This window comes from Pangasianodon hypophthalmus, chromosome 22 (genome assembly GCF_027358585.1).
Source record: "Pangasianodon hypophthalmus isolate fPanHyp1 chromosome 22, fPanHyp1.pri, whole genome shotgun sequence".
NCBI lineage: Eukaryota > Metazoa > Chordata > Actinopteri > Siluriformes > Pangasiidae > Pangasianodon > Pangasianodon hypophthalmus.
In genome coordinates this window covers 3,405,399-3,431,499 of record NC_069731.1, presented here as the reverse complement: position 1 = coordinate 3,431,499, position 26,101 = coordinate 3,405,399, and the positions used below count along the sequence as shown (strand labels likewise).

At 35.9% G+C, this 26,101-nt stretch overlaps 1 protein-coding gene across 2 annotated transcripts; it reads left to right on the top strand.

Moving 5' to 3' along the window:
* Window positions 1–1,149: 1,149 nt before the first annotated feature.
* On the top strand, window positions 1,150–10,301 carry LOC113532533 (G-protein-signaling modulator 2). 2 transcript variants are annotated; one of them, XM_026923934.3, is made up of 6 exons: window positions 1,150–1,342; window positions 1,548–1,630; window positions 2,051–2,596; window positions 3,431–3,587; window positions 5,693–5,979; window positions 7,080–10,301. In XM_026923934.3, the coding sequence occupies exons 3-6, from the start codon at window positions 2,105–2,107 to the stop codon at window positions 7,218–7,220; spliced, it is 1,077 nt and encodes a 358-aa protein (XP_026779735.2). In that variant the 5' UTR covers window positions 1,150–1,342; window positions 1,548–1,630; window positions 2,051–2,104; the 3' UTR covers window positions 7,221–10,301. The 2 variants fall into 2 exon arrangements, with proteins under 2 accessions (XP_026779735.2, XP_026779737.2); XM_026923936.3 differs by lacking the exon at window positions 1,150–1,342 and having other exon boundaries at window positions 1,379–1,630; window positions 2,056–2,596.
* The last annotated feature ends 15,800 nt before the right edge of the window (window positions 10,302–26,101 follow it).

Here is a 26,101-nt window from a genome sequence, read left to right as displayed (position 1 = left end):
ACTGTGCAAGGAATTATAACCTCTGGGGTTAAACTGATATAAAAGAGGTGGGGGTGCCAACAATATTACTGTTTAATGCGTTGTATTATTGTATGCAATGTATTATAATCACTTTCAATTAGTTTCACTTGTGTTTAAAGAGGTGGTTTGTCATTTTTGAGCCCCCCTGCTGACTGCAAGTTGAACTGCAATTGCCATGAAAATGTGAGAAGTATTTCTCGCTCCTTCAGACTGATCACACCCCTCACACATGTTGACGCTTGTGAGTTGCCTTTTCAGGAAAAGGGGTTAATTTCAGGACAAGAACATTTTAAATAGGAGTCTGAAATGAAGGAACTAGTTAGTATTACAATATTGCACATCACAGTTGGGTGTGATTAACCTCTGTTATCTACATTAGCTTCCAGAGCAAAACTAAGACAGAAAATATCTCTTATAATGTCGATTGTGAAGCGGCCTCATGAGAGGAGGAGTTGATTATTTTCCTATAACAGCATGTTCTGATGTGTTTCATTCCTGTTACACCACAGCAGATTGCCAACAATTGTAATTTTCTAATTTCTTAAAAAAAAAAAAAACATGTCATACTTTCTTTAGCAATTTACAATTACATTTAATGTTTGGTTTTTCTTTGTTAATTAATGACACATTTTTTAATCTGTTTATTACTAGTTTCAAAACGTTTGCTGCATCTGTCGTACAAGTCTCTGTGAATGAGTTGCTACAAGAGAAACGATAACATATTAGAACAAGAGCATTAATATAAACCTGTGATATGTTTTACAGCTGAAACTACTGTCAGAGCTGCTGTTATAGAAAATTAGAAACCTTCTGACCAATCAGAATGGAGAATCCAACAGCACTGTGGTATAATGATTCAATTAAAACATCTAAATAGGGTTCTAATTTCAGCTGAGCCTCAGACAAGCATTTGCATTGGAATGCAATGCATTCTAAGTCAGATCACATTGGCTATACTGAAATGATCAAGTCAGTAGAAGTCACGGTTACAGATACGGTTGATCTATATAAGGGTTGTCATGACACATTTCCATTTGTCTGTGTTATATCCTGACACATTCTCAAACAGAGCTGTACACTTCTTGTTTTTGCTGGCAGACAACAGGAAGTGTGCAAAACCGCAGGTTCTTTTGCTTATGTCGAGCAAGCGGGCAGCTAGTTTCAACTTGCAAGCAAGCTGTCAAGTATGAGCAAATCAAGACTCCATGCTTATAAATCGTCACGCTCTTTCTGAAAGCCTCGTGTGAAGCCTTCGGTGAAATTATGCACTAATTACCAGTATAATGCTTTCGGGTATTTCTCACGGAACAACGAGACTCAGGTTACTAGCGTTTTGAAACGTTATTGACCAAGTCGATAGGGGTGGGTTGGGGTAGAGAAAGGAAGAGGAAGAAAGTCAGAAAAAAGCAGCCTGAATATGAAACTCAGAGCTTGCCAGTACATCGCTCAGCTATCTAATTAGATTCTTTTTCGGAAGGAAAACTTGGCAGGTGTGAATTTAATATGAAGTGTCTATTTTCATTTAGTGGCAAGAGACGAAGCCAATGAGGGCTGCCCACGAGATACAGTCTAGAGGAGGTTATTTCAACATTTCACGATCTGGAAGACGGTAAGAGGCCCTCAAGGGGCTTTTGTTTTACTCTTTCATTTAGTCACTCTAAGATAAACCTATCATGATTCTATTCCATACTACCTCTAATGAAAAATAAATGAATAAATAAATAAATGAATAAATAAATAACTATCCTGAATTTGCTTTTGTATACTCTCTTTTTGTATTGTGTAAGAATTACGACAGGGTTGTGCAATGGTCATGTTTTTTTCTTGCTGCTGTCAGCTTAACATAGTTGAGTATGATCTAGAGCAGAGCTTCATGAAGTAAACAAATTAGAACTGTTTTTAAGGAGCAAATTGGCAATCCACTGAAAAATATTTATGTTCCCACTTAACGAACAAATCCCAGTCTTGTATTATAATTGCCCTCTCAAGTATTTCAAAATAAGAACTCCCTAAACTCTCATAACTTAAGCTTAGGGTTCCCATATCCGCTGGATGAGTGAAGGACATACCAGAGGATTCTGACATGGACTGTGCGGAGGTCAAAGGTCATATCCCAGCGGAGGAGCAGCTGGAGCCACTGGTCATCCTCGAGGAAGGGGACAAGCTGGACGATTTCACACATATCTCTACGACAGGGAAAGGCATACTGAGAGTGAAGAAGGAAGACATGGAAGACAGAGTTAAGGGAAGCTCGAATGGAAGTACAGATTCAAAAAATGATGTGGAAGAAGGTGAAAGCATGCACATAACTATCACTCAGGAGGAAGTGGAAAGTCAGAGAAAGGAAGGGTTGGGATACGAAAACCGAAAGATCGAGGGAGTGACGGAAACCGAGGAGAACACCGAAGTGAAAAGAGTCCAAACCGTACCTGGATTAGTGATGGAGAAGGCGGGAGGGGAGATGGAGGGAATGCAGACAGACACAGTGTCTAAAAAAGAGTCACTTGCTGATACCCAGCCTTCAGCCAAACTACGACCCAGAGACCGACTCAGTCCTGAAGATGCTCAGCAAAAGGTAATGTTCTACAAAAACAGCTAATTATGCATTCTGAATTGTGTTTAAAGGAGCAGTTTGAAATGTACAAACAATTACTCTTACAAAGCAAGCAGTTTGAAATGTACAAACAATTACTATTACAAAGAAAACAATGACAAGCCTTTTCTCCTTCCTTCGACCTGATCCCAATTCCTAGTAGTGAGCCTTGTGAGTTGCTTTGTTCCAATTAGGGGGTAGGGACTATTTCAGGGCCCGAACAATATAAACAGAAGCTTGAAATGAAGAAGCTAACCAGATTCACCATAAGAGAATTTTGCAAGTTACAGTTTTGTTTTTTTAAATTATAGTTTTTAAATTATATGATGGCTACAAGTCTGGAAATACTTGAAAAAAAATTACAAACTGCACCTTTAAGCTAACAACAATCATTTTCTTGGTTTCAATCAGTTGTATGATACATTGAGATACTCACGGTGTATGATTACGTTTACCTTTGTGTCCCATTCACAAGGCAGCTACCTAGCATGATAGGCACTATACGTAACTTGCTGGATAGTTAGCTAACATATCACTAGTTTCTTAATTTGAGGATTTTGATAACATTTTATAAGCCCTGAAATGAGCAAAATGCTTGAGTAGGAACCACAGAAAAGTCTACTGTGTATCAATATCACAAAACACTGTTAAAGACTGGATCCTATATGTACTATACATAACACACAGACTACCGTATACATTATAATTGTGTTCTAATTGTATTTCCATACATTTACAAGTATTACAGGTTAAAACCCTTGAGACTTCTGTAAAATGGACTTAAATGTAAAGTTGACTCATGCGTCATGTCCGCAGGTCCACAGGTTATCCCCGGATTCTCCTGACGCTCTCTACGAGCTACTCTGCGCCTTGCAGGAGGGCCGTCGGCTCAACGACCAGCGCTGCTCCTTCACACTGCAGCCACGCCGGAGGTGCCACTCGGAGCCTGGAACCCCACGCCACAGCCAGAAAGGTGAGGAAATTTAAGAGCTAGATTCCAACTTTCTCACAATTCCAGTTTAATCGTAGCTAGTACTTTACAAAGTATGCTATTAGTATTTAATGGTACTAAGTGCTTTATAGATTCATATATTATATATATATATCAATATTTTATAATAACATTAGTGTTATTATAGTACTATAGGATAGTGAGGTTTATTATTATGTTACTACAACATTCTTAAAAATGTACTATGTTATTTTTAAACGAGTATTATTATACTAACTGACTGTGACTTACTACACAGTTTCTATACATTTTTTTACAAAAATGTTACTATATTTTTCCATAAAAAATATTTACACTAAAATGTTACTATTTACTATACTGATATTACTTGCTATAATGTTATTATGTGCTAATTTATAGAAGACTAACACTATACTCTAGCGTTAGTATTTTAAAACAGTTTTACTATAACATACTGTAGAGTGGGCCTTTATGCTATTGTTACTGTAGTCTTCTTTTGTGTTAGTATTTACCATAGTATATTTATTATTCTTTACAACTATTATGACTCACTGGAAAGATCAATTTACTGTACTAATACTATACTTACTATATTGTGTTAATCTGTACTAAACTGATACTCTAACTTACTTAGGTTATAGGCACTGTACTAGGATAGTGGTTATTTTATAACCAATAAAAGAGTGGTCTTCTACTATACTGCTAATATTTACTATAGGGTTACTCTAACATACGTTATAGTTATACTTTAAAGTATTTTAGAGGGCATATTTACTCTAATATTAATATTTCAGAGGTTTATTATAACATACTATAGTGTGGATTTTTACTCTGTTGTTACTATAACATTCTGCTGTGTTAGTATTTACAGTAATACTAGTAACTATTGTTATTATCACTATAGCATTACTACACTTACTATATTTAGTGTTAGTGTTTACTACAGTGTTACGATAACTTATTAAATTTACACTTTACTATAATGTTACTGTTTTTTATAGGTATTACCACTAACTATACTGCTATTATTTACTATAGTGTTACTCTGGCTTACTATATAGTGTTACTCCTTGCTACAGTTTTATTATAACTTATTTGAAAGAGGACTTTTGGTCAAGTATTGTCAATTTTATAGAGATTTATTACAGCATACTGTAGTGTGTACTAAAACTGAATCATTGCTATAATTGTTTGACTTTTATGATAGTGTTAATATAACCTTCTTTCGTGTTACTATAGTAATATTATATACTGTTGTTTTTGTGACTCACTGTAAAGTTCAATTTACATGGAACTTGCATATAATGTATTATTACACTTCCTATAAATTTTTAGTTAGTGTTAAATTTACTACACCTTATTAGAATTTCATTTTACTACAGTGTTACTATTTAACAGGTACTAGCACTATACAGTAGACCTTTTAAACAGAGTTTACAATAGAGTAGTCTTCCACTATAGTGTTTATTGTCCGTTTTTTTTTTTTTTTTTTTTTTTTTTTTACTAGTTTTATGATAACATACTATAGTGTGGACTATAGTATTGTACTGTTACTACAATGTTCTCCTGTGTTACTGTTCACTAAAGTATTTCTATAGGTTACTGTGGCTCATTAATACGACTCATTTGTAAAGTGTACCTTTACTATGGTTTTCATATCCTCTAGAGTATGACTAGGACTTATTTCTGTTAATTATAGTGTTCCAGTTTATTAGACTGTAACTACAGTTTTTATAGTGTGTCCTTTTCTATTGTGTTACAATTTACTAAAACGTTACCGTATTATACTATGTAGTGCTACCATTTGCTATAGTCCTTGTCCGACTATACTTTCTTCTGCTTTTTTGTTATTCACACTTGTTTTGTAATGTTCTCTCCACGAGTATTTCTTCATTATCACTGATCGTTACAATGCTTGGTGTTTCGCTCTTGGATATTGACACAGTAATTATAGCAGTTATTTTTAGTGTTAATAAAATTTAATAAAAAGGGACTTTTCCTATCCGTCACTATCACTTCCTATAAAGTGGACTTTTCCTGTAGCTTACCACAGAGTGGACTTTTTCTAAACTTTACCTCTTACTGTCATCCTCTTTTCCAAAAAGTGGTCTTCTCATCCATGACATCGCTGCAGAAGGAGGAGTTCTTCGATCTGGTGGCCACCTCACAGGCTCGACGGCTGGACGACCAGCGTGCTGATTTTCAGAGCACTTCCCCAGTAGCTCCTGTGCCTGTGCCTCAGGAGCCTCGGCGTCCCTCCAGCGCCCCTGGATCTTTCTCGCAGCCCAGACCCAAATCCAGGAGAAGCAGCTGGAAGGTCATGGAGTTCGGCCAGACCGTTCCCAAACCGGCGGCGAAGGAGGAGCTCTACAATATGATCCTAACCTCACAAGTACGTCTTCATCTTAGACACTGTTCAGTTCCATTCATCATCTTGTTGTTCAGCTTGTGAGTGTGCATGTGTCGATATTGATTATTTTATACTGTGATAATTGAAGTTTTGGGATGTGATGTGATATTGCGACAGCACCTTTGATCTTCTTCTGTATTGGTTTATTAAATGTTTGCTAGCTTCTCATATTGATGAAATTATGTGCAGCATGGCAAAAGAAAATGCTTTCTAACTGGCAAGCAGGTGACTATTCTTTCTTTCTTTCTTTCTTTCTTTCAGAATCTGTTACTGGCCAAGTACAAGTTCTTTCTTTCTTTCTTTCTTCAGAATCTTTTATTGACCAAATACAAGTGTACAAGTTCTTCCTTCCTTTCTTCCTTTCTTTCTTTCTTTCTCTCTTTCTTTCTTTTTTTAGAATCTTGACAGTGCTTTAAACAAGCATGACGGACAAATAGCAGCAGCTTCACAGTGAAAGTTAGAAATGTCATGATATAACTAATGCGTGTCATTTTCTAGTACTGATAGCAAGATCGAACATACAGTGAACTTCAGCTTTCTATCAATAAACCAGCGACTTGTTTTAAGTCAGAGGAGGAGACACCTTTGTGTATAATCTTTAAGCCGTTATCTAGTAATTACCAGACATGGCGTACACACACTATAAATAACCATGTTGTAATGTAAGTATGATAACGAGTTTAAATAAAGATTTCGAGTAAGCCTTTATTGATCTTATAAATCAAATTAAGAGATACTGGTAACATCATTTTATTAGAAATGTGTCAATTGTATGCTACAGTGCATGGAATCATTTTAATCAAACGTTGCAAGCAACAATCATATAATCATATAATGCTAGATTATGTTTGAGAGGGTTGGAAGAGTGGAAAGTTTGAAAATGAAAGAAAATGTCAATAAATTGACTATTTTCATATAATGTAGTTGAAAGCATGCATAATTATACAAAGTGTCTGTTTTTAAATGCTAGTAAGAGTGCTTTAATGTCCACTGAAGCAGAAATTTTCAAAATGTTGAAATTTCTGAGACAGTTTAACATACATAAGCACTCACAAAACACTCACTTTTTTCCACGCTGACAGGCACAGGGCCGTTTGGAGGAGCAGCGAAGCAAAGCACCAGGCCCTATGGATGATGAAGATTTCTTCTCCCTGCTGTTGAAGGTCCAGGGAGGCCGTATGGATGAGCAGAGAACAGAGCTTCCTGTAGCACTTCGGTATTAAAAGAGACGCTGGCTAACACTGATGAATATTGAAAAAGGGCGTTATTTCGGTTACATCTGAAATGTCTTTTAGTTACTTTTTTAACTTTTTAGCTTTTTGTCTAAAATGATGTAATTTATGATTGTCTGAGCCTCAAGTAGGTTTTTTTAAATTGTTGGGGTTCCTTTTAAATTGTTGAGATTCATTTTTTTTTTAGTGTTAATCATAGAACGTTTTTTTATAAGAAAAGCTAGGGTCAACACTTGAGCTGAGATAAATGTTGCACATGGTTGCAACAGCTATTTAATATTTGCTGATGTTTTTCAACGTTGGTGTTTGCTTCAGGGAGGCGTGAAAGAGAGATTAGAGGAACAGAGAGTGCAGACTTTTAGAAGTGTGTATGGTGTAAAGCAGTGAAAGACCAAGAGCTGAAAAACAATGGGTATATAAGAAGTAAGGCAAGACACTGTAAGTGAATGGGGTAATAAAAAAAAAAAAAAAAAAAAAGATATCACAATCAATATTTTTAGTAAGGTTTGAAATAGGAAGAGGCATGAACATGTACATTTAGGTCAGCATGTGAATTTAGGTCACCTAGAAACTGATTATGAGAAGAAAAAAAAACAAACTATTGTGGTGTTAATGTGTTGCAACCTGAGTTTGATTGACATTTACAGTACTGTGCAAAAGTCTCAAGCACCCTATATTTTTAGTACAAACTTTGTTATAGATTTTTATTTTATGATTTCTACGTTATCGAGTCAGTACAAAAACATTTTAGATTTCTAAACATTAGTTTTCCAGCACAAAAGTAAATGTTACAGAAAAATGTTTGTATGTCAGTAAAGAAAGCAGCAGATTATGTAAGAGACACTTTTCAGACAAAAATATAATGAAGGCTGCTGAGTTTTGCATGAAAAAATAATCGTTTTTTTTTTTATGAAGTGTGACAGTCAAAGTCTGCAGAAGAACTCAGTAACACTTAAAGCTCATTTCCTTATAAAACTGCACACATTGTACCTGAGACTACTATTTTTTTAAAGCAAAGAGTCATCTCACCAAATATTGACTTTATTTCATTTATTACTATTTACTGCTCTTCATAGTACTTTTTAATGTAGAAACATTTAATTTCATCATTTCTGAAGGTATCTTTGAAGACTTTGCACGATACTGTATATCATTATGACACAACATTGAAATATCTTTCATGAAACAAGCCCTTCAGGGATATATGACATGATATAATCATGATAAGTAGGCGGAGCTTCTTCAAAGTCACTTAGTTGCTAACAAAATCAGTGAAAAGAACACTTTTCTGTTTAGTTTTGAGATTTTTTTTATTACTGCAGTTTACGAGATGTGTTATAGATGCAATTTATCCAAAAATCTACAAACATTATTAACCAAAATTGTCATTTCTACCTTCAGTGTCTTGCCTTAAACTGATGCCTAACAGAAATAGTCAGCTGTAGAACATTATATTGAAGCAGTCTGATTTTGAGACTGGTAAGTCACGTATGACAAGGAGCTCAAATTGTCTAAAAAGCTGATGATAAAGCTCAGCTACAAGTCAAACCACCTCCTCATCGCCAGCGTTACACCAATCTTTATTACTGATAATAATACATCTAATTGATATCTTGAAACTAGCTAGGAGTGGTACGAGCGTTGTTATGGTTACAGTGTGTGTGATGTGTGAGACTCTAGCCAGCACTTTTCTAAAGTGTGAAAGCAGTCTTAGTTTTCTTTAACGAATCTGACAAAAGCCGCCAGTTTAGCATGGTGCAAACTGTATGTCTGAAACGTTACACAGTCTCTTTGTGGATTTGTTCAGTGCGTCAAACAGACTTGCTCATGTGGTTTCTTTCTCTTTTTATCTATAAAAAAAAATTAACAAATGGACGTTACAGTGGCTGTATCATAGCACCATCTCGAAGCTGAATCACTTTCTTCCCCTTCATCAGCTTTGAGTCAGAGGCATGGCCTAAAGTCCGAAGATAAAATGACATATAGGAAGTGATTTGTAATAATAATATAATTACAAGTTGAATGGTATTCGTGTTTTTTTTAAATAATACTTTATTCTGCAGATTTTACAAAACTCTTTTGTTTTATGAAATATTTTATGTTGCTGAGGCATTGAGTGTGTGACAAGTAGACATGCAGTTTGCACAGTGTTAAACTGGTAGTTATAAGCTTCCCTTACTTACGTGTAATCCTCTCGAATTAGCTCATAATTCATCATTTTCGAACTGAGCTACAAAGAGGGGGAAAAACATGGACGCCTCCATGTTCATTTTTTTTTTTTACCAATAATCTCATCAGCTAACTGTGATGAGAGATGTATGCGAACAGGAGAACATGTTGATTGTTCGAAAGCAAATACCTGTATATACAGTCTAACTCATTTAAAGATAAGAAGTGTTATATTGTTTACTGTTCATGCCGTCCGCAGCCATGTTGATTTGACATCACTTGCTGAACGAGTTTCCGAGTAGGAATTCTGAGTTGAAGGGGAAGGGGCATTTTTGAGTTACGACTTTTAGTTGAACGTAGCATTACCTACGTTAGCCTTGTAGCTCTAGAAAATTGTATGATTTGTATTTTTGGGTAAACTATCGCTTTAAAACACAAGATTTCTGTATAAAAGCTAAATTTTTTTTGCATTTAAAAAAAAAAAAAACATACTGAGAAGAGCCGAATTTGTTAAAACTCTGATACATGGTCGTTTTTCCAATAAAAACGATCAATTTTATTTTCGTTAACGTAACAAAGAGTAGCAAACTCATGAGCTGTATGATTTTCCTTTATCTATTTTTGCAGGGTATTGTTTAATAATGTGAAAGCATTGTGAGTTAACTTAGAAGGTAGACTACATACACAGCACAGGAAGTCTTGCACTACTAGTGTGGCCAAGTTTAATGAACAAAGTGATTAGCTTTATACATGAATATTAATGAATAAGTCTCTGCTGCATCTGTTCTTTAAAATGCAGGATACTTGACCTGCTGTGGTGTTTAACAGAGAAAAAGCAAAACGCATCACTGTTTTGTTGTGCACGTAAAAGAATTTTCCAATTAAAATGAATGAATGAGTTAATCTCGACTCTTGGTGGTCATTGTTCAAGATGTCAATCATGTGATTAATTGTGCTGAATGATCTAATACGCATTATTAACTTTCATCATTAACATAACAGATCAGAAGTGGAATGATATACTATATGATGGTGTACAGTAATAGTTAAACATGGAGCGTGCTGTTATAGGAAAATAATCAGTGACATGGTGGTGTGATTTACATGATGGAAGTTACGGTTCCCACCAAATTTGATAATTTTTGTCAATAACAGCACGTCCTGAAGGGTTTTATTCCTCTTACACCACAGCAACCACCCAGCAATTGCATTTTTAATTTATTAAACAACAACATGTCATAATATTTACCCATTTATAGTTGCATTTAGTGTTGTGAAACATCTGCAAGACAGGTTACTTCCTGTTATTACTTACATTATAGCAGCTATAAACAGTCAATTTAACAGACAGCTTGTCAAGTTAATGAGAATGTCCTGAAGACTCCTTCTATAAATAATAAATAAACATCTCCTTCAGAACAGCTTCACCATATGACCATTTAATAACAGCACACTCATTCTCACGTCCGCTATACAAATCCCCGTGTAAGTTGTTACTACAGAAATGACTACATATTAGAAAGAGCGCATTAATATAAACCAATCAGAGCTGCAGTTATAGACAATTAATCAAAATCAGACATAAACACAGATTCAACACTACTCTGATATAAGCAGAATTATCAGATCATGTGCGAATAAGCTCATACCACAGGCAGCGATCATCGCTAATACCTGCTTTTTTTGTCTTATTTATCAGCACTGATTATAACTAGTAAAGTTATATAAAATGGCATTTAAAGTAACTGTTCTACTTTAGAAGTATAGCCCATACCTGTGTAGTTACACATAAACTACACAGTTATAACGTAACTACTGCAGATTTTCAGTTGCAGATGGATTACAGGATGTAAATATGTGTGTTTTTCAAATTTCTGGCTCGTATATGTACACACAGTGTTTCTTGGAAAGATGTTATTTCTCAGATCATTACACACGTGGAACAGAGTGAAGGTCTTTATATCTGTATATTCTCAGTGTTATCAGAATTCTAATAAAAACTAACATTATGTATGTAGCTGCCCAGGAAATGTCAAATTATCTAGTCATTATTAATTATTTAGCTGGCTGTTCTGATTACAACACAGTAACTCAACCTAAATGTCAAGGTTTATACCATTTTGCTATTTGACAGTTAGATATTTAATATAAAGTGAAATTGAAGTACAAAAATATCATATCACACCAAACACACACTAGATGGCAACAAAAACTTACAGTCAGGGAAGCATCACTGAGCTAGTTACAACTAATAACTAATAAAATAAGGGTGTAAGAGTAAGAAGGATGACAGAGAAAGCAAAATAACAGAAAGAAAATTAATTGCAAGAGAAAATAGATATAAAAACACATAATTAAATCCAATATTAAGCATGTTTTGTCAGCCTTATTTATTTAGAACTACAAGCTGTGTTTTTGAATCATGAACAATAAATGTGACTACTGGCCAAATATGATTAATTTAATTTGTATGTAATTTAACAATAATTTGCCAGATATTGAGTAGATATATATATAAATTGGGCTGATGTAATTCCCAGAAATTCCTGGGAAAAAATAGACCTCTCTTATTTATTAACATTTAATCTGCAATATATAAACACACACACACACACACACACACACACATATGTGCATTTACATTCACATGTAGTGTAAATTTTACTGTCAACTAACAGGCATGTCACATTTTTAAAAGATAAGAGCTTAATTGCTGTAAATTTACAGTTACTGCCAAGTTTCTTTCATCATTTTGTGTTAAAGTATCTGTTAGTTGAAGCTGATTTGGTGGCATTACAGTACTATAACAAAACATCTATGATGTAGTTACTGAAGAATCTGAAGAATTTTGGAAAAACACTCCTGCTGCTGTAATTTAATGAATTTAGGGGTTTCACATCAATAGGGTGAACACTTTCCATTTTTTATTTTTAAATTAATTTACAAATAAACTATAAACTAATTAATAAACTATGTTTATCCCCCACTTCAGTATTATGTGTATTTTCATGTACTATTTTCTATATTTATTTCATGTACTATTTTCTACAAAATGTGGAAAAGTTCAAGGGGGGCGAATACTTATGCAGCACAGTGTATAATAAAACATAAAGGGTACGATGAAGGTTACTGAGCATTACTTCGCTTCTAATCCATTTCTGTCTTGTTTATCCTCACTCTGTTCCTTAATTGTGCAGTCTCATATCGTTAAATTGTGTCTTGCTCGGCTGTAATTGATGCCTGACGTGTTGTTTAATTTGTACCATGATGAGATCGCAGGCTTTTATCCAACATTATTGCATTAGAGGCCAAATGCATCATGACATTAAAACCACTCTGTGCACCATACCATGGCCTTAACTGGCTATGAGAACACAGCGGTCCAGACCTCGGCAGTTTTTTATTTTTTAACATGTATATACAAGGTTTTATGGTAATCACAGTAATTATCATAACAAAGATTGCATAGGTTTTTAATATATTTATGTGGAGCATGTGCCATACAATTCTTTATAGATATATCTTCTGACCAATCAGAATATAATATAATATAATATATATATATATATATATATATATATATATATATATATATATATATATATATATATATATATATAATATAATCAGTTCCATAATTTAAAATAAACAGAAAAACATCAATGATGTATTAATGGTAAGCACTCTGCTGTATTCATATACATATACTACATATATGAAATCAGATGAAAATGAAAAATGAAAATGGTCTATAAGAAATAGTGACGTCTTTCTTTTTGTGGTTGATAAAAAGCTATGTTTCAGTAAGTAGACAAAATAAATGGTATATTCTTACAAAGGACCTTCTGTACTACGTGCAACTTTTGTATAGAGTCAATTTAATGTCTTTATTTTTTTAGGAAATCTGAATGCAAACTTCAGAAAAAAGCTCTAAGATGTTGTGAAATTTTCTCATTTTATAGGCTGAAAGCACGAGTAACTTGGGCTGTCTTGTAAAAATATTTAATTGAATAAAATGAAAATAGCTGGAGCCAGAGCAGTTTATAGGAGAATGAAAGGATAACACAATGGAGATGAATTAAAAATTGAAAATAGTACATGTTTGGTACTGTTGTGATACATGAACTATGATACATTTCTGAAATGTGACCTTACTAAAATTTTCCTCCATTTACACCACCACAGCGTCCTTCATCTCCCTATACGGGTGAGTTTGTACCTCAGTGCCATTGTACTGAAGGATCCAAGCACCACTGCTGACGTAGGAGGCCACTGTTTATTTCACATACCACCAAATTGACAGGTTCTAGCCAAAGCATGCCAGATACCGTCGACTGTTAACACGAGCCATTAGCCTGTTTAAGCTTGGTTTATAGGAGTTTGACCTGAGGGGGGAACGTTGGATAACATGATTCTGCTTGTTCTATAAAACAATCTGTAAGTGAACAATTTGTGCATATATACTAAATCATTCAGGGAGAAAAATGTTAATCACAGAGGTGTCCAGCGTTATAGACACTAAAGAAAACAGCTTTACCTTTGATTGTTACAAAGCGCTTACACTGGAGACTCCTTCCATAAATCTTAAATAAACATCGCGTTACAGAAAACCATTCATATCAACAGTTACGAACATTTTTTTAATCTGTTTATGTGGAGTGTCCACTATACAAGTCCCTGTGTGATTTGAATTAAAGCCATAACAACTGTCAGAGCTGCTGTTCTAGAAAACCAGTGAACACTTTCTAAACAAACAGACTCAAGAATTCAACAGAGATGTAGAATAATACATTAGATTTATATAATTTCATAAATTAATCATTGATAACAGTGACGTCATTAATTAATTAGTGTTCTGAAGTACATACAGTGTGTGAAATGTTTATAGTATGTCATAGAGAGATAGATATCATGTGACAATATACAGATATTTACTTTTACAGCATTTGGCAGACGTCCTTATCAAGAGCAACTTACTTTTATCTCATTTATACAACTGAGCAATTGAAGGTTAAGGGCCTTGCTCAAGGGCCTAGCAATGGCATCTTGTCAGTGCTGGGATTTGAACTCATGACCTTCTGATCAGTAATTCAACAAAATGATATTTCAGAATTGGTTGAATCAAGTACAGAAGGCTGAAATTCATCCTCACAGGTCTGTTCACAAAAAAATCCCCTAATGAAGCTATTTGTGATGTATTGAACTCCGTGACCTTGGGTTGCGTAAATATAATAGAGAGAAAAATCACAAAAATTACCGTAACTTAAAGTCATTATTATAATGACTTTAAGTTACAGTAATTTTTGTGATTTTGTTTTATCTCAATATTTAGGAACAAAACAAATCCTAAACAGAGCCAGCTGGTTTTCTCGCTCTAATAGCTGGTGGGATTGAGTCATCCCAAATGACTGTCTGGTAATCTGATTTCTCCGCTGTCTTCTAAAGAGTCTGTGGGGAAATATTCCAAGCGAGCATGAACGTGCTTCCTCGACCCCATTCTGACCTCCGTGTTCACCTGTGACCTCCTGCGAGCTCTCGCGGGAATCCAGATTTATTACCTATCCGCTGCAAATCCCTCCAGCATCGTGAGTGCAGCTCCAGGATGCTTTCGAGTGGGCATTAGAGAAAAGCACAGCTAAATTAGTTTTCAATCCTGGCCTCTATCTATTCCTGACCTCAGTTGATGTTTTTTTTTTCTTTTCTGTGAAAAAGCATGATCACATTCTTGCATCAAGTGATGTAAGAGCCCGAGGCAGTAGTGTTGAGTGGTTTATTTAGGCATTTGCAAGAACAATGTTTCAAATATGTGGGCAGGATCTTCGTAGGCAAATCCATATTCAAGGTCAAACAATGAAAATTCTGATTGGGGACTAGATCTTTTTTTTTTTTTTTAATGTATTAAATTGTATTTAAATTGTTACACTATTATTTTTCAAACATGTTTTTTAAAAAAACTTTTAAAAGATAAAATATTAAAAGTAATATAAAAATATATAGATTTATATACTGACCTTTAAATATATTAAATAGGCCAATAAACCATTTACGGTTATTTAGCTATAGACAAAAAAGGAGTGCAAAGGTTCTCTCTTGATGAGATTTTTGGTGCTAGTTATTAGAGCGAACAATTTAGAACAATTTAGCAGACTGTATGTGAGGCTTGAAAGAAAATGATAGAGCTGAGTTTCTGTGTTCTGTCAGTAGGCAGAGCTTACTTCCGGGTCAGAAAATTTTAAACAGAAGCCTGAAATGAACAAATCATGGAAGATATCTTTGAAATTCTATGATTATTATTGTAGTCACATTCATCTTTGCCAATAACACCATATGATCCCTCAAACACATGTTTTTATAATAAGTCCAACATGTGGTGTGGTTAAATTTCCCACACACGGGCACGTCTGATTCCCGCTGTGACTTCTCAACATGTAGTCAGAGCTAACAGATCTCGCTGCTTTCATGGAGGAAGCTGCAGGCCTGCTTTGACCTCTATTCAATCGCTTACCAAAGGGGAGTCATTAGAGCGCCGAACTCCTTTCATGGTGCTAAGTTGATTTGAATTCGGCAAGGAGATGAAAGAGAGTTTAGGGGCACTGATGTGAAGCTGTGATCCGCTACTGATGTGTTGAAACTTTAATACAGGAAGTGGAAAGCACATCTAGGAACGGATGGAAATGTGAAAGAAATACCTTTTTTACCTGCTTTTGATAAAAGCAAGAGCTGTACAGAATATTTACATTTATTCGCTGAGCAGGAGATTTTACCCAAAATGTCAATCCTCCATGTTTGTTTTATTCGCTCGGTTGCCCCCCCACAAGTCAGACACAATGGTTGCATTAAGCTAGCATTCAGGAAAGCTATAAAGATACAGTATGTCACAAAATGAAGTCAAAATTGTGAAGAAGGCTATGCCAAAGAACTCTAACTTGCAGTTTGAGTTAATTTCCAATTAAAAAAAAAAGTCAGTCAACTATGATTGATACAATCCTACAAGTCGAAGAAGGCTAACTAGCCATCTAGGTAATGCTAATGATGATAGTTAGCTCGCTAAAATATCGTGAGGTATTTTAGCTAGCCAAGAACATGGACGCTCCACTTGTCTGAATATTGTATAGTTTAGGTATTATCTTGGCTAACCAGCTAACATAGCTTCAACAGTAATGCTAAACTTGGTGGCTAGCAGCAACTAGCGTTGGAGGAACAACTTACTGTGAGGAACGATCTCAAAACTTAATATTACACTTAAATAGAACAGACATACTGCGCACACACACACACACACACACATTTGTGATGAGCTAAGTAAAATTAAATCTAGCATGCATGACAAAAATAGCACATAAGTTTCAGAATGAAGCTAATTCTTATTATTCTTATTCTGTACTTTTTTTCTTTCTTTCTTTTTTTTTTTTTTACTTTTTTGCCTTCTTTTGATGCTTTCAATTCTCTTCATTCTCTTCAGTGCGATGTGAAATTGAATCAAAAGTGCTGATTAGCAGATCACTTGGTTTGCATTCAGCAGGAACAGTACTGAGTAATGGCACTAATCTAGAAACGCATATTAAAAGGATTGTAATTTAATTCGACTTCGTTTGGTTGATATTCTGTTCAGGCCAGAGTTAAAACTGAGAGTCTGTAGTGTTGTGGAATGCATACATGAATCAGAACATGTCTACAAATTCGTGTCCTGCATTCATGAAATCTGCACTGGGCTCTGTGTGTGTGTGTGTGTGTGTGTGTTTTAAATATTTGCACATTCAGTCCTGAATGAACCCTCCCTGCAGTGTTTTATAAGGATCTACAGATCCAAGCATCACAGACAAAATGACACTAACCAATTGTGGTTAATGTGGCAAATGTACACAAAATAGAGCTATATTAATGCTCTCCTCTAAGCGTGTTCAGCCACTATGTGATTATTGTTGATTATTTTTCTATTTCCTATTACAACGCAAGCTTTTTATTCCTTACATAAAGCATTCTGCTATATGTGCTACCTGTATGGGATTTTTTTGTTGTTGTTATTGCAGGATGAATTTTTGCAATCCTTAATAATATCAATAATCCCTAAATAACATACTAGAAGATTGCCAAGCACCATGGCAGATTTTAACCATTTAAATAAACTTGAATATTTCACCAGCCTTGACTGGTATTATTAATGCCGTATAGATATAGCACCACCATTGATTCATCTATCTTACTTTTATTGGTATACAGATCATATTTTGCTTATCGTTGGGCAGAGATTCCATCATAAATGAGGCCTAAAAGGATAACAGTGAAACATAGCCAAGCAATTAGAGGAGTGTGAGATGGAAAACATCCAGAAGGGGTTCCCTGTGGCTCGGATCTGAAATTAGTCTTGATCAAGCAGCTGTCTTTATTATGGGAACTCATTGAACGTGTCAGATAGATTTGCATATAAATGGTCTCCCCTGGCCAGATGAGAGGAAGCGGGCTGGCACACCCGGCTTGGACACGTCTCTGTTGGACAGGTTAGCGTTTACGAGCAGCTTGTGCCATTGAGACATGAGTCATTGTGCTCAAGTCTCGATCTGCATGTCAGAAGTCCATTTTCGTGACGTCAAGAGAATGTTTATTGGCTTTTAGCTTTTTACACAATATGACATGCACTGTTCAGGTACTTAAAACTGAGATACTACACTTATTTAATCAAGAACCTTCCTCTGTAGGATTGTAAATGCCTTACTTACTGGTATTAGAATTGTCCTGTCTCTTATATTTTGATTTCTAGCTTCTATTCTTTGCAACCTGACACCTTGGTAAATATTAGCCCACACTTAATGAGTTTCCTGAGATTTATATAATGGAATGATATAAAAATGCATAGTCATGCTAGCTGGTTAAATGCCCATCTTTTGTCTGGGTTAGCTAGCCAAACTCTGTTTTATAGTGTGACAACAAACAGGCTTGGTTATCTGCCTAATGTATACTTTAACTACTATAATGATGTTTACGTTAAGAAAATATGTGCAATAATTTTAATTTACCTCATTATAATCAATACATTGAATTAAATTATGTGATGTTGTTCCAAAAACATGGGAGTGTAAATGTAAAATACAAATAAGCTAGCGTGCTGGGATTAGGGTTAGTGCTAATACTTGCCCACTAATTTCCAAATTAATTATTTAATTAATATATTTACTTATTTATTTATAGCTAGAAATGCCCTGCATTAACTGAATAATATCATTATTGACCAGTAACAGATCAAGGATGGTTATAATTTCAGTTGCATTTTTGTTCCTACAAAAAAAAACAAAAAAAAAAAAAATCATTTATTTCTCAAACCAGGTTGGAGTCCTGATCTCATAGCGCACAGCTGATAAAGTAAAAACGTTAGTCACTTTAGCTTGCTCAATGCCCATCTGTATATATTAAATCGTGCAAAAAAAACCCAAAAAAACTCAGAGTAACAGAGATGTCTGATTTGGTTTATTTTCCATATAAGAAACATGAGTATGGAATCTCGTCCTGGCTTTTCCCGCGGGTCCAACAGATCTTCCAGACACCAGATACTTTCTATCTGTTCGCCTTCAGTCATTACACCAGAGCCACGACAAGTAGAAGCCTGTTCTCTCAGCAGCACTTCGATTACACAGGCAGGAAAAGCTGAGGAGCCGCTTCCAGCAGTTGAGCTCTGAGGATGCATGCATTAACCATCTGTTTCTGCTGCATCGATACCTCGCGGTAATGATTAGCCAAAGAGGAAGAGCTACTTTAATGCGTCTGTTGCATAGTGATGGATAATGGATATCGATGACCATGGGCCCATATTAATGCATTATAAAGCATTCTGGTGTAAAAGTGGTCGTTCAGCAGTTAAAGCTTGGAGATAGACACCAGAAGGTGGTGAGTTTAATCCCAGGAATGCCACAGAGCCAGTGTTGAACCTTAACTGCTCAGTTATCGCTTTGGCCCAGTGGATAATGTAGTGTAGTGTTTCAGAGCAGAGCTAAGAAATAACGGTGCATTTAAAACCATCTGTCTATATTTTGATGTGCATTTACAATGCACAGAGTCTCTCAATTCATCTCAATTTTGTTCTCTAGGTAACATAAATATGCTGATGTAAACACAATTCTTTGAAAAACTAACACAAGTTCATGCAGTGAGTTATGAATACATGCAACAATATACAATAGACATTTTCATATCACGTCTGCTTCACTGAGCATCTCGTGGCTCATTAGAATATCCAACATAGTCCAGGAACAATATGTGTGTGTGACTGTATATGTGTGTGAGTGCACCTGCTGCTAAGTGTCAGACTCACGCTTTATCTTTGTCACACTGAATCCAAATCAACCAGCTGGGAAAAAAAATGAAAATGACTCGGGCTTGTGGAAACGTGCTGCTCTCCCTCACCTCAGGCTGTTTCCACACATTAGGGCACATTTGGGACGGCGTACTCTCGTCGTATCTCAGTCTCAGAAGGGTGAGGACAGAGAAGTCACTGGCAGAAGAATTGGGTAGATATTTTATCAACCTTTGAGTAGATTTACATACACAAAATAACCCAATAACCGCCACAAAATACAGTATTTCAGGAATAATTCATCCACTTAGATCAGTGGTTCTCAAAATGGGGTCTGGGGACACCCACAAGTCCAGGAAGCCAGACCGTTATTTTGTTCCAGTGGTGGAAATCACAACCCACATTATCAAAGTTATTATATTTAGGAGTCCAAGCTCCAGTGTCAACTCGGACATCGTGTGTTCTGTCGGTGGATAGAAATAAATAATCTTAATGAAATAATTCCATACTGAGGGGGTCAGAGGAATTTATTTTACAGTTAAACAGATCTTTGGCTACAAAAGGTTTGAGAACCACTGACTTATACTGACAATACCGTATGCTGTACTACAATCACTCTGACCAATAAACCCACAAAAAAGAACATAATTTAAAATTCCTGCACTGCTTTTTAAACATGGAGTTGCTTTACTGGCAAGTCAGCTCCAATTTTTCTATACAGAAAGAAAAATTCCAAAAACATTTACATTAAAGTACTGATGCCTCCTGAAAGGTTTTATTTTACTGGTTTTACTGGAAATCGGCTTTTCCTGATTGATTTTCTCCTTGTTTCTGTTTATGTCAAGCCACACATACAGATAGTTTTACAAGTGATGATATGAGCTATAGTGAAATATAATGATTAAGGATATAACACAATGTCACTATCTTTATCTGTATCAGTTTATTGCTCCAAATGTCCGTATCTGTATCTATATTCTAATTTAAACCTGAAGTGAGCGCGACCTAAACCGGGCGAGTTGTTTTACTTTTGTTTTTATGATTAAATATGAACCCTACAACTATATCCCCAGAAAAAAAACACTGGAAAAACAACCCCAGTGGTAGAAATGTCAGCAGTGTCAGTATGGTGTGTGAATTATGGCTCTGACAGTTCCTCAACCTCAGCCACCTCACTCCATTCACTCAGTTCATAACTGGTTTTAAATAGAGATGCATTTACTATTTTTGTTTGCAAATTCCTGCAATATTTTCTCTTTTCTAAGAGAATTTAATTAAATTGTTTATTAATAACAATTTAATTATTTTAAATATAACAAACTAGTAATCTAATTTAAACCATTGTGACCCTGACCAGGCAGTTACTAAGGATGAATGAATGAAGACTGTAAATGCATCATGCCACACCGTCATGTTAATGAACGTGGTCTTTGATTGTCCTGTGAGCTTCATATCTGACCACTCACTCGTGCCTTCATGACAGAAAAAGCTTCCCTCTTGTACAACTTTTTTGTTGCTCTTTCTGCCAAGCTTTCTAAAATAAAGTGCACTTTCTATTCATATCTGTATTTGCATCTGTTTAGAACACATTATCTTCATTCTGAATAATGTATTCATATTTGGTTACGTCCCTAATAATTATACAGGCAAGGTTAGACTTTACAATACTGTATTGTGCTTGTTACTTAAGAGCTAATTTAATGCTAAAGTATGTTGATTTATGAAGAACGCTATGTTGATAAGTGCTGAATTAGCTAGCAAGGCACTATTAAGTTTTGAATAAACTCCTGTTTCTAGTGACACTTCTTTTCTAAGGACACGCTCTTTAACATTTAGTCATTGGAATTCTAGTATGAACTTTTTTGCAAGGTTTCTCTCACCAGTATTCGTAATCTAGGGCACAATAATCTGAGAATCCCAGGTAGATATATGTAATGGTGGTTCCTCAATGCATTAACTATCCTGCTGTTAATCTTGTTTGTGTTTTTTATTAGCCTTTTAAGAACAGCAGCCTGAGCAGGCAAGCAAAACTGAGTACTGACCAAAGCATGACTTAGCATAAGAACTGGTCATTAACCCTTGCACATAAACATTATTCTGTGCCGAGTAAAGATGCGTTAACGATCTGTGAAAGTGGCTCAGGCTGTTGGGGGAATTTAAATGACCATCCGTTGGCTTCTTTTGTCCCAGGGGTGAGCTCCATCCTTAATTGAAGATGGAGGCGAGCCGATGCAGGTCTGCTTTCAGGCCTAATGACATCCACACACCACCTTTCCCATCGCCATTCACTTAGTGTCAGCACTATCCTATTAGCTGTTTCAAACTCAACAACCTCACCACAGGCAACTGCGGCATACAGAGCAGGACCGGATATGAATAACAGCAGACTTTTCTCATTAAATCACAAAAAGGTTTGGTTTTAAAAGGCTATCTTTGTACTTAAAGTGATCAAATAAGCTTGAATGTCACTTGAATACATGTTTTTTTTAATAAATCAGATAAACCTTGAGTCTATAGGAGGCCACTGATACAGTACTGTATGTATCATATTAATCTAAAGATCTACAGCTATTTATAACCCCGCAGCTCTGAAAGTAGTGCTCGATGCAAGGTTTATATTAATGTGCTTGTTCTAATACTTTATGTTTCTGTTGTAACAACATATACAATGATAAATGGATTATAAATATGTAATTGTGTAGTAGTGAATTTTTCTGTAAGGAGATGTTTATTTAACATTTATGGAAGGAGTCTCCAGTTTCGGTGCTTTGTAACAGCTTTAAATGTTCTGCCACAAGAAAGTGTTCAGGACAGGAGTTTGTATTTTGTCCTTTCTCTGTAACATATTATTATGAGGCTGTTTAACTAACTAAAATTAACTAACTTGTTTCGCAGATGTTCCGCAGCATTAAACGTATCTACGGTATAAATGGTTAAAAAGAATTCTTCTGTATTAATTCATAAAAATTGTGATCATTATGAATTTGTTCTTTTATATGAGTAATAAAACATTTTGGGATGAAAATAATCTATAGGGTGGTAACTGTAACTCTGCTTCATCAAACCACCTCACTGTTGAGTTTTTCAGAAACTGGTGATCTTCTCACAAACAACAGTCTGTAGAGTTTACACAGTCTGGTGTGAAAAACAGAAAACATCCAGTGAGGAGCAGTTCTGATGAGAGAGGTCAGAAGAGAATGACCAGACAGGTTCGAGCTGACAGGAAGGCTACGGTTATTCAGATAACCACTCTTTACAACCGTGGTGAGCAGAAAAGCATCAAAGAATGTGCAACACACTGAACCTTAAGGTGGATGGGCTACAACAGCATTGGATTCCAGTCCTGTCAGCCAAGATCAGGAATTTGAGCCTGCAGTGGGCACCAAACCTGGATTTTCAACAGTCTAGCTTCTAAAATAAACCAGTCCAACAACCATGCCACATTCAGAGTCACTGAGATCACATTTTTTCTTGATTCTGATGTATGATGTGAATATTAACTGAAGATCCCAACCTGTATCCTCATGCATCCTATATATCACGCTACATCCACATGGTTGGCTGATTGAAAAATTGCATAAACGTCCAAATGTACAAGTGTTCCTATTAAATTGGCCAGTGAGTGTATATAAAACAGGATCCAGTGACACAGTTGTAAGAAAAACAACCCAGTGGAAACTCGCTTGTCCTGTGTTAAATCAATTGCTGTCTGAGAATTTGATCTCAGAGGAGACTCTGTCCTGAAAAACCAAAAGTGCCAGTAATTCAAATGTACATTAATTCTACATGGTTGTTTTTATGTCAATCATTAGTAAACTCACGTCTGATTAACGTGGGCCAGAACAGTGACATTACAGCTGCCACAATTCACAAACCCATGGAATAAATAAAGAACCTTCTCTTATCTCTAAAGAAAGTGTAAAATAGGAAAAGGTCTGAGCTTGAATAGATTTCTTCTTCATACTCATATTCGTTGTGCCCTTCTCACTTTTCATCTTGAATACGGAATGTGGGAAGCATTCAAGTTTCAAACATGTTAAAGCTATTTCTTGAGAAGCTCCACATGTGCTATTAGCAGCCACTGGTGGATGAAAGACAGGGATGGAAGGAATGCCAGGGAGAGAGAAGAGGAGGTAAGGGCCGGGCTTTGATCACTGGATTGTAGAACCACACACGCACACACTCACTCACACACACATACACACACACGCAGGTCTGAGTCTACCAAGGAACGTAGCTTTAAATTCCTCCTTGCATTCTCTCCTGCTCCATGAAATCAGGTCTCATCTCTCAGATCTCAGCAGCTGTAAAAACAAATCGGGAGACACATCCGGGCCGCCCGCTGAAACTTCTTATTAGGCGAGAAAGTGCTAATTTCTGAGTCCTCGTCTCCTGCCGTGGATTCTTTCCTAGCAGAGATCTCAATATTAAAGGCAATGTAATATTTATACAGTGCTCTCCATTCAGAGTAGATTGCATTATATCACTAATTACATTTTAAGTAAGGAGTAAAACACTTTAAAGCATGCTCTTATAGGAAAATAATCAATGATGCAGTGGTGTGATGAAACAGAATCACTGAAATAGTTATTTTTCCCAAAACAGCACATCCTGTCATAAACAGTCATTCCTTCACTGGGCTCTCTCTCTCTCTCTGTCTCTCTCTTTCTCTTTCTCTCTCTCTCTCTCTCTCTCTCTCTCTCTCTCTCTCTGTCTGTCTGTCCGCAAATTCCTCTGTTCTCAAGACTTTCCTGTGTTGCACTGACGCTGGAGACTCCTTCCATCTTCCATAAATGCTAAATAAACGTCTCTACCGAAAGCAACAGTTACACACATTTTTAAAATCTCTTTCCGCAGAGTGTCCGCTGTACAAGTCCCCGTGAATGAGCTGTTACTATGGAAACGATAACGTATCAGAACGAGCGCATTAATATGAACCTCTGATTTGCAGTTGCACTACCGTCAGAGCTGCTGTTCTACAGAATGAATCAACCCCTTCTGAATTCAACAGCGCTGTGGTATAATTACAATTAAACTCTACACAATCATTTGTAAGGTCAAGAGTAAGGTTAGTCTCTCTACCGGTTAAGAGGATCATGACTTTATGATGATTTGGAAACACTGGGCCTAGATCTGAGTGGGCCAGATGGAAATGTCATGAAAAAATAATGGAAGAATCTCTCCTTTGAAAAGACCAACATTGTTCTTTCTCTCGCAGTTGAGAGTAAGGTCAGTACAGACGTTAAGTGTAAGGAGCCAAATATGAAAATTTAAATGCAAACGATGACATAATTGTGGTTCAGCTATTTGCAAATTAGAATCTACCATGAGTTCAAAGTCCAGATGCTGCCTGTGATCAAATCAAACATAAACAACTAATAATAATAATAATAATAATAATAATAATAATAATAATAATAATAATAATAATAATAATAATAATAATAGGGAGCACGGTGACGTAGTGGTTAGCATGTTTGCCTCACACCTCAGGGGTTGGGGGTTCAAATCCCGCCTCTGCCCCGTGTGTGTGGAGTTTGCATGTTCTCCCAGTGCTTCGAGGGTTTCCTCCGGGTAATCCGGTGTCCTCCCCAGTCCAGAGACATGCGTTCTAAGCTGATTGGCATCTCTAAATTGTCCGTAGTGTGTGAATGGGTGTGTGAGTGTGTATGTGATTGTGCCCTGCGATGGGTTGGCACCCCATCCAGGTGTCCCCTGCCTTGTGCCCACGAGTCCCCTGGGATAGGCTCCAGGCTCCCTGCGACCCTGTGTAGGATAAGCAGCACGGAAAATGGATAGATGGATGGATGGATAATACTAATAATTTATACAGTGCCTTGCTCATTTTTAAGGATGTCTCAAAAACATGTCTTAATACATAATACATAATAAATGTCATAATAAAAAAAATAAATAAATAAATAAATAAATAAATAAATAATAATAATAATAAAGGTACGTTTTTAGTTGTTGATTTTCTATACCTGAAAGCAGGACCACCAGCAGACCACAAGTGCGAGTCCTGGGGACCTGGGGACCTGGTGAAAAGTCATTTATATTAGAAAATATATCAGTACTACACACTTGTACACTACACAGTTATAACCTGCATGAACACTCTTGTAATAAATGTAGTAGGTTTACTAAAAGAGGGTGCAGTAGGCTGTAGGTTGGGGGTGAAGATCTCACTTTTATGTCACCTAATACTTTCACACATACATAATAATGCACTGTGGGTCATATTTATTTATTTTATGTAAAGTTTTTGTAAATTCAGAGATGTTCATCTGCACAGTAAATTATGTTTATTCTCAAATTCAAATACTTCATTTGACATTTGTGGAATGAAATTGTGAAAATAGCAGTCTCAGTTAGGGGGAAGGCTTTATAAAAATGTTAATAAAACAAACAAACAAAT

What these genes read in the sequence shown, in the direction of transcription:
- LOC113532533 (XM_026923934.3), top strand. Translation starts at nt 2,105, where the DNA reads ATGGACTGTGCGGAGGTCAAAGGTCATATCCCAGCGGAGGAGCAGCTG. An exon ending in CCCACGCCACAGCCAGAAAG is followed by an intron (nt 3,588 to 5,692) that starts GTGAGGAAATTT and finishes TTTTCCAAAAAG; the next exon opens with TGGTCTTCTCATCCATGACA. An exon ending in ATATGATCCTAACCTCACAA is followed by an intron (nt 5,980 to 7,079) that starts GTACGTCTTCAT and finishes CCACGCTGACAG; the next exon opens with GCACAGGGCCGTTTGGAGGA.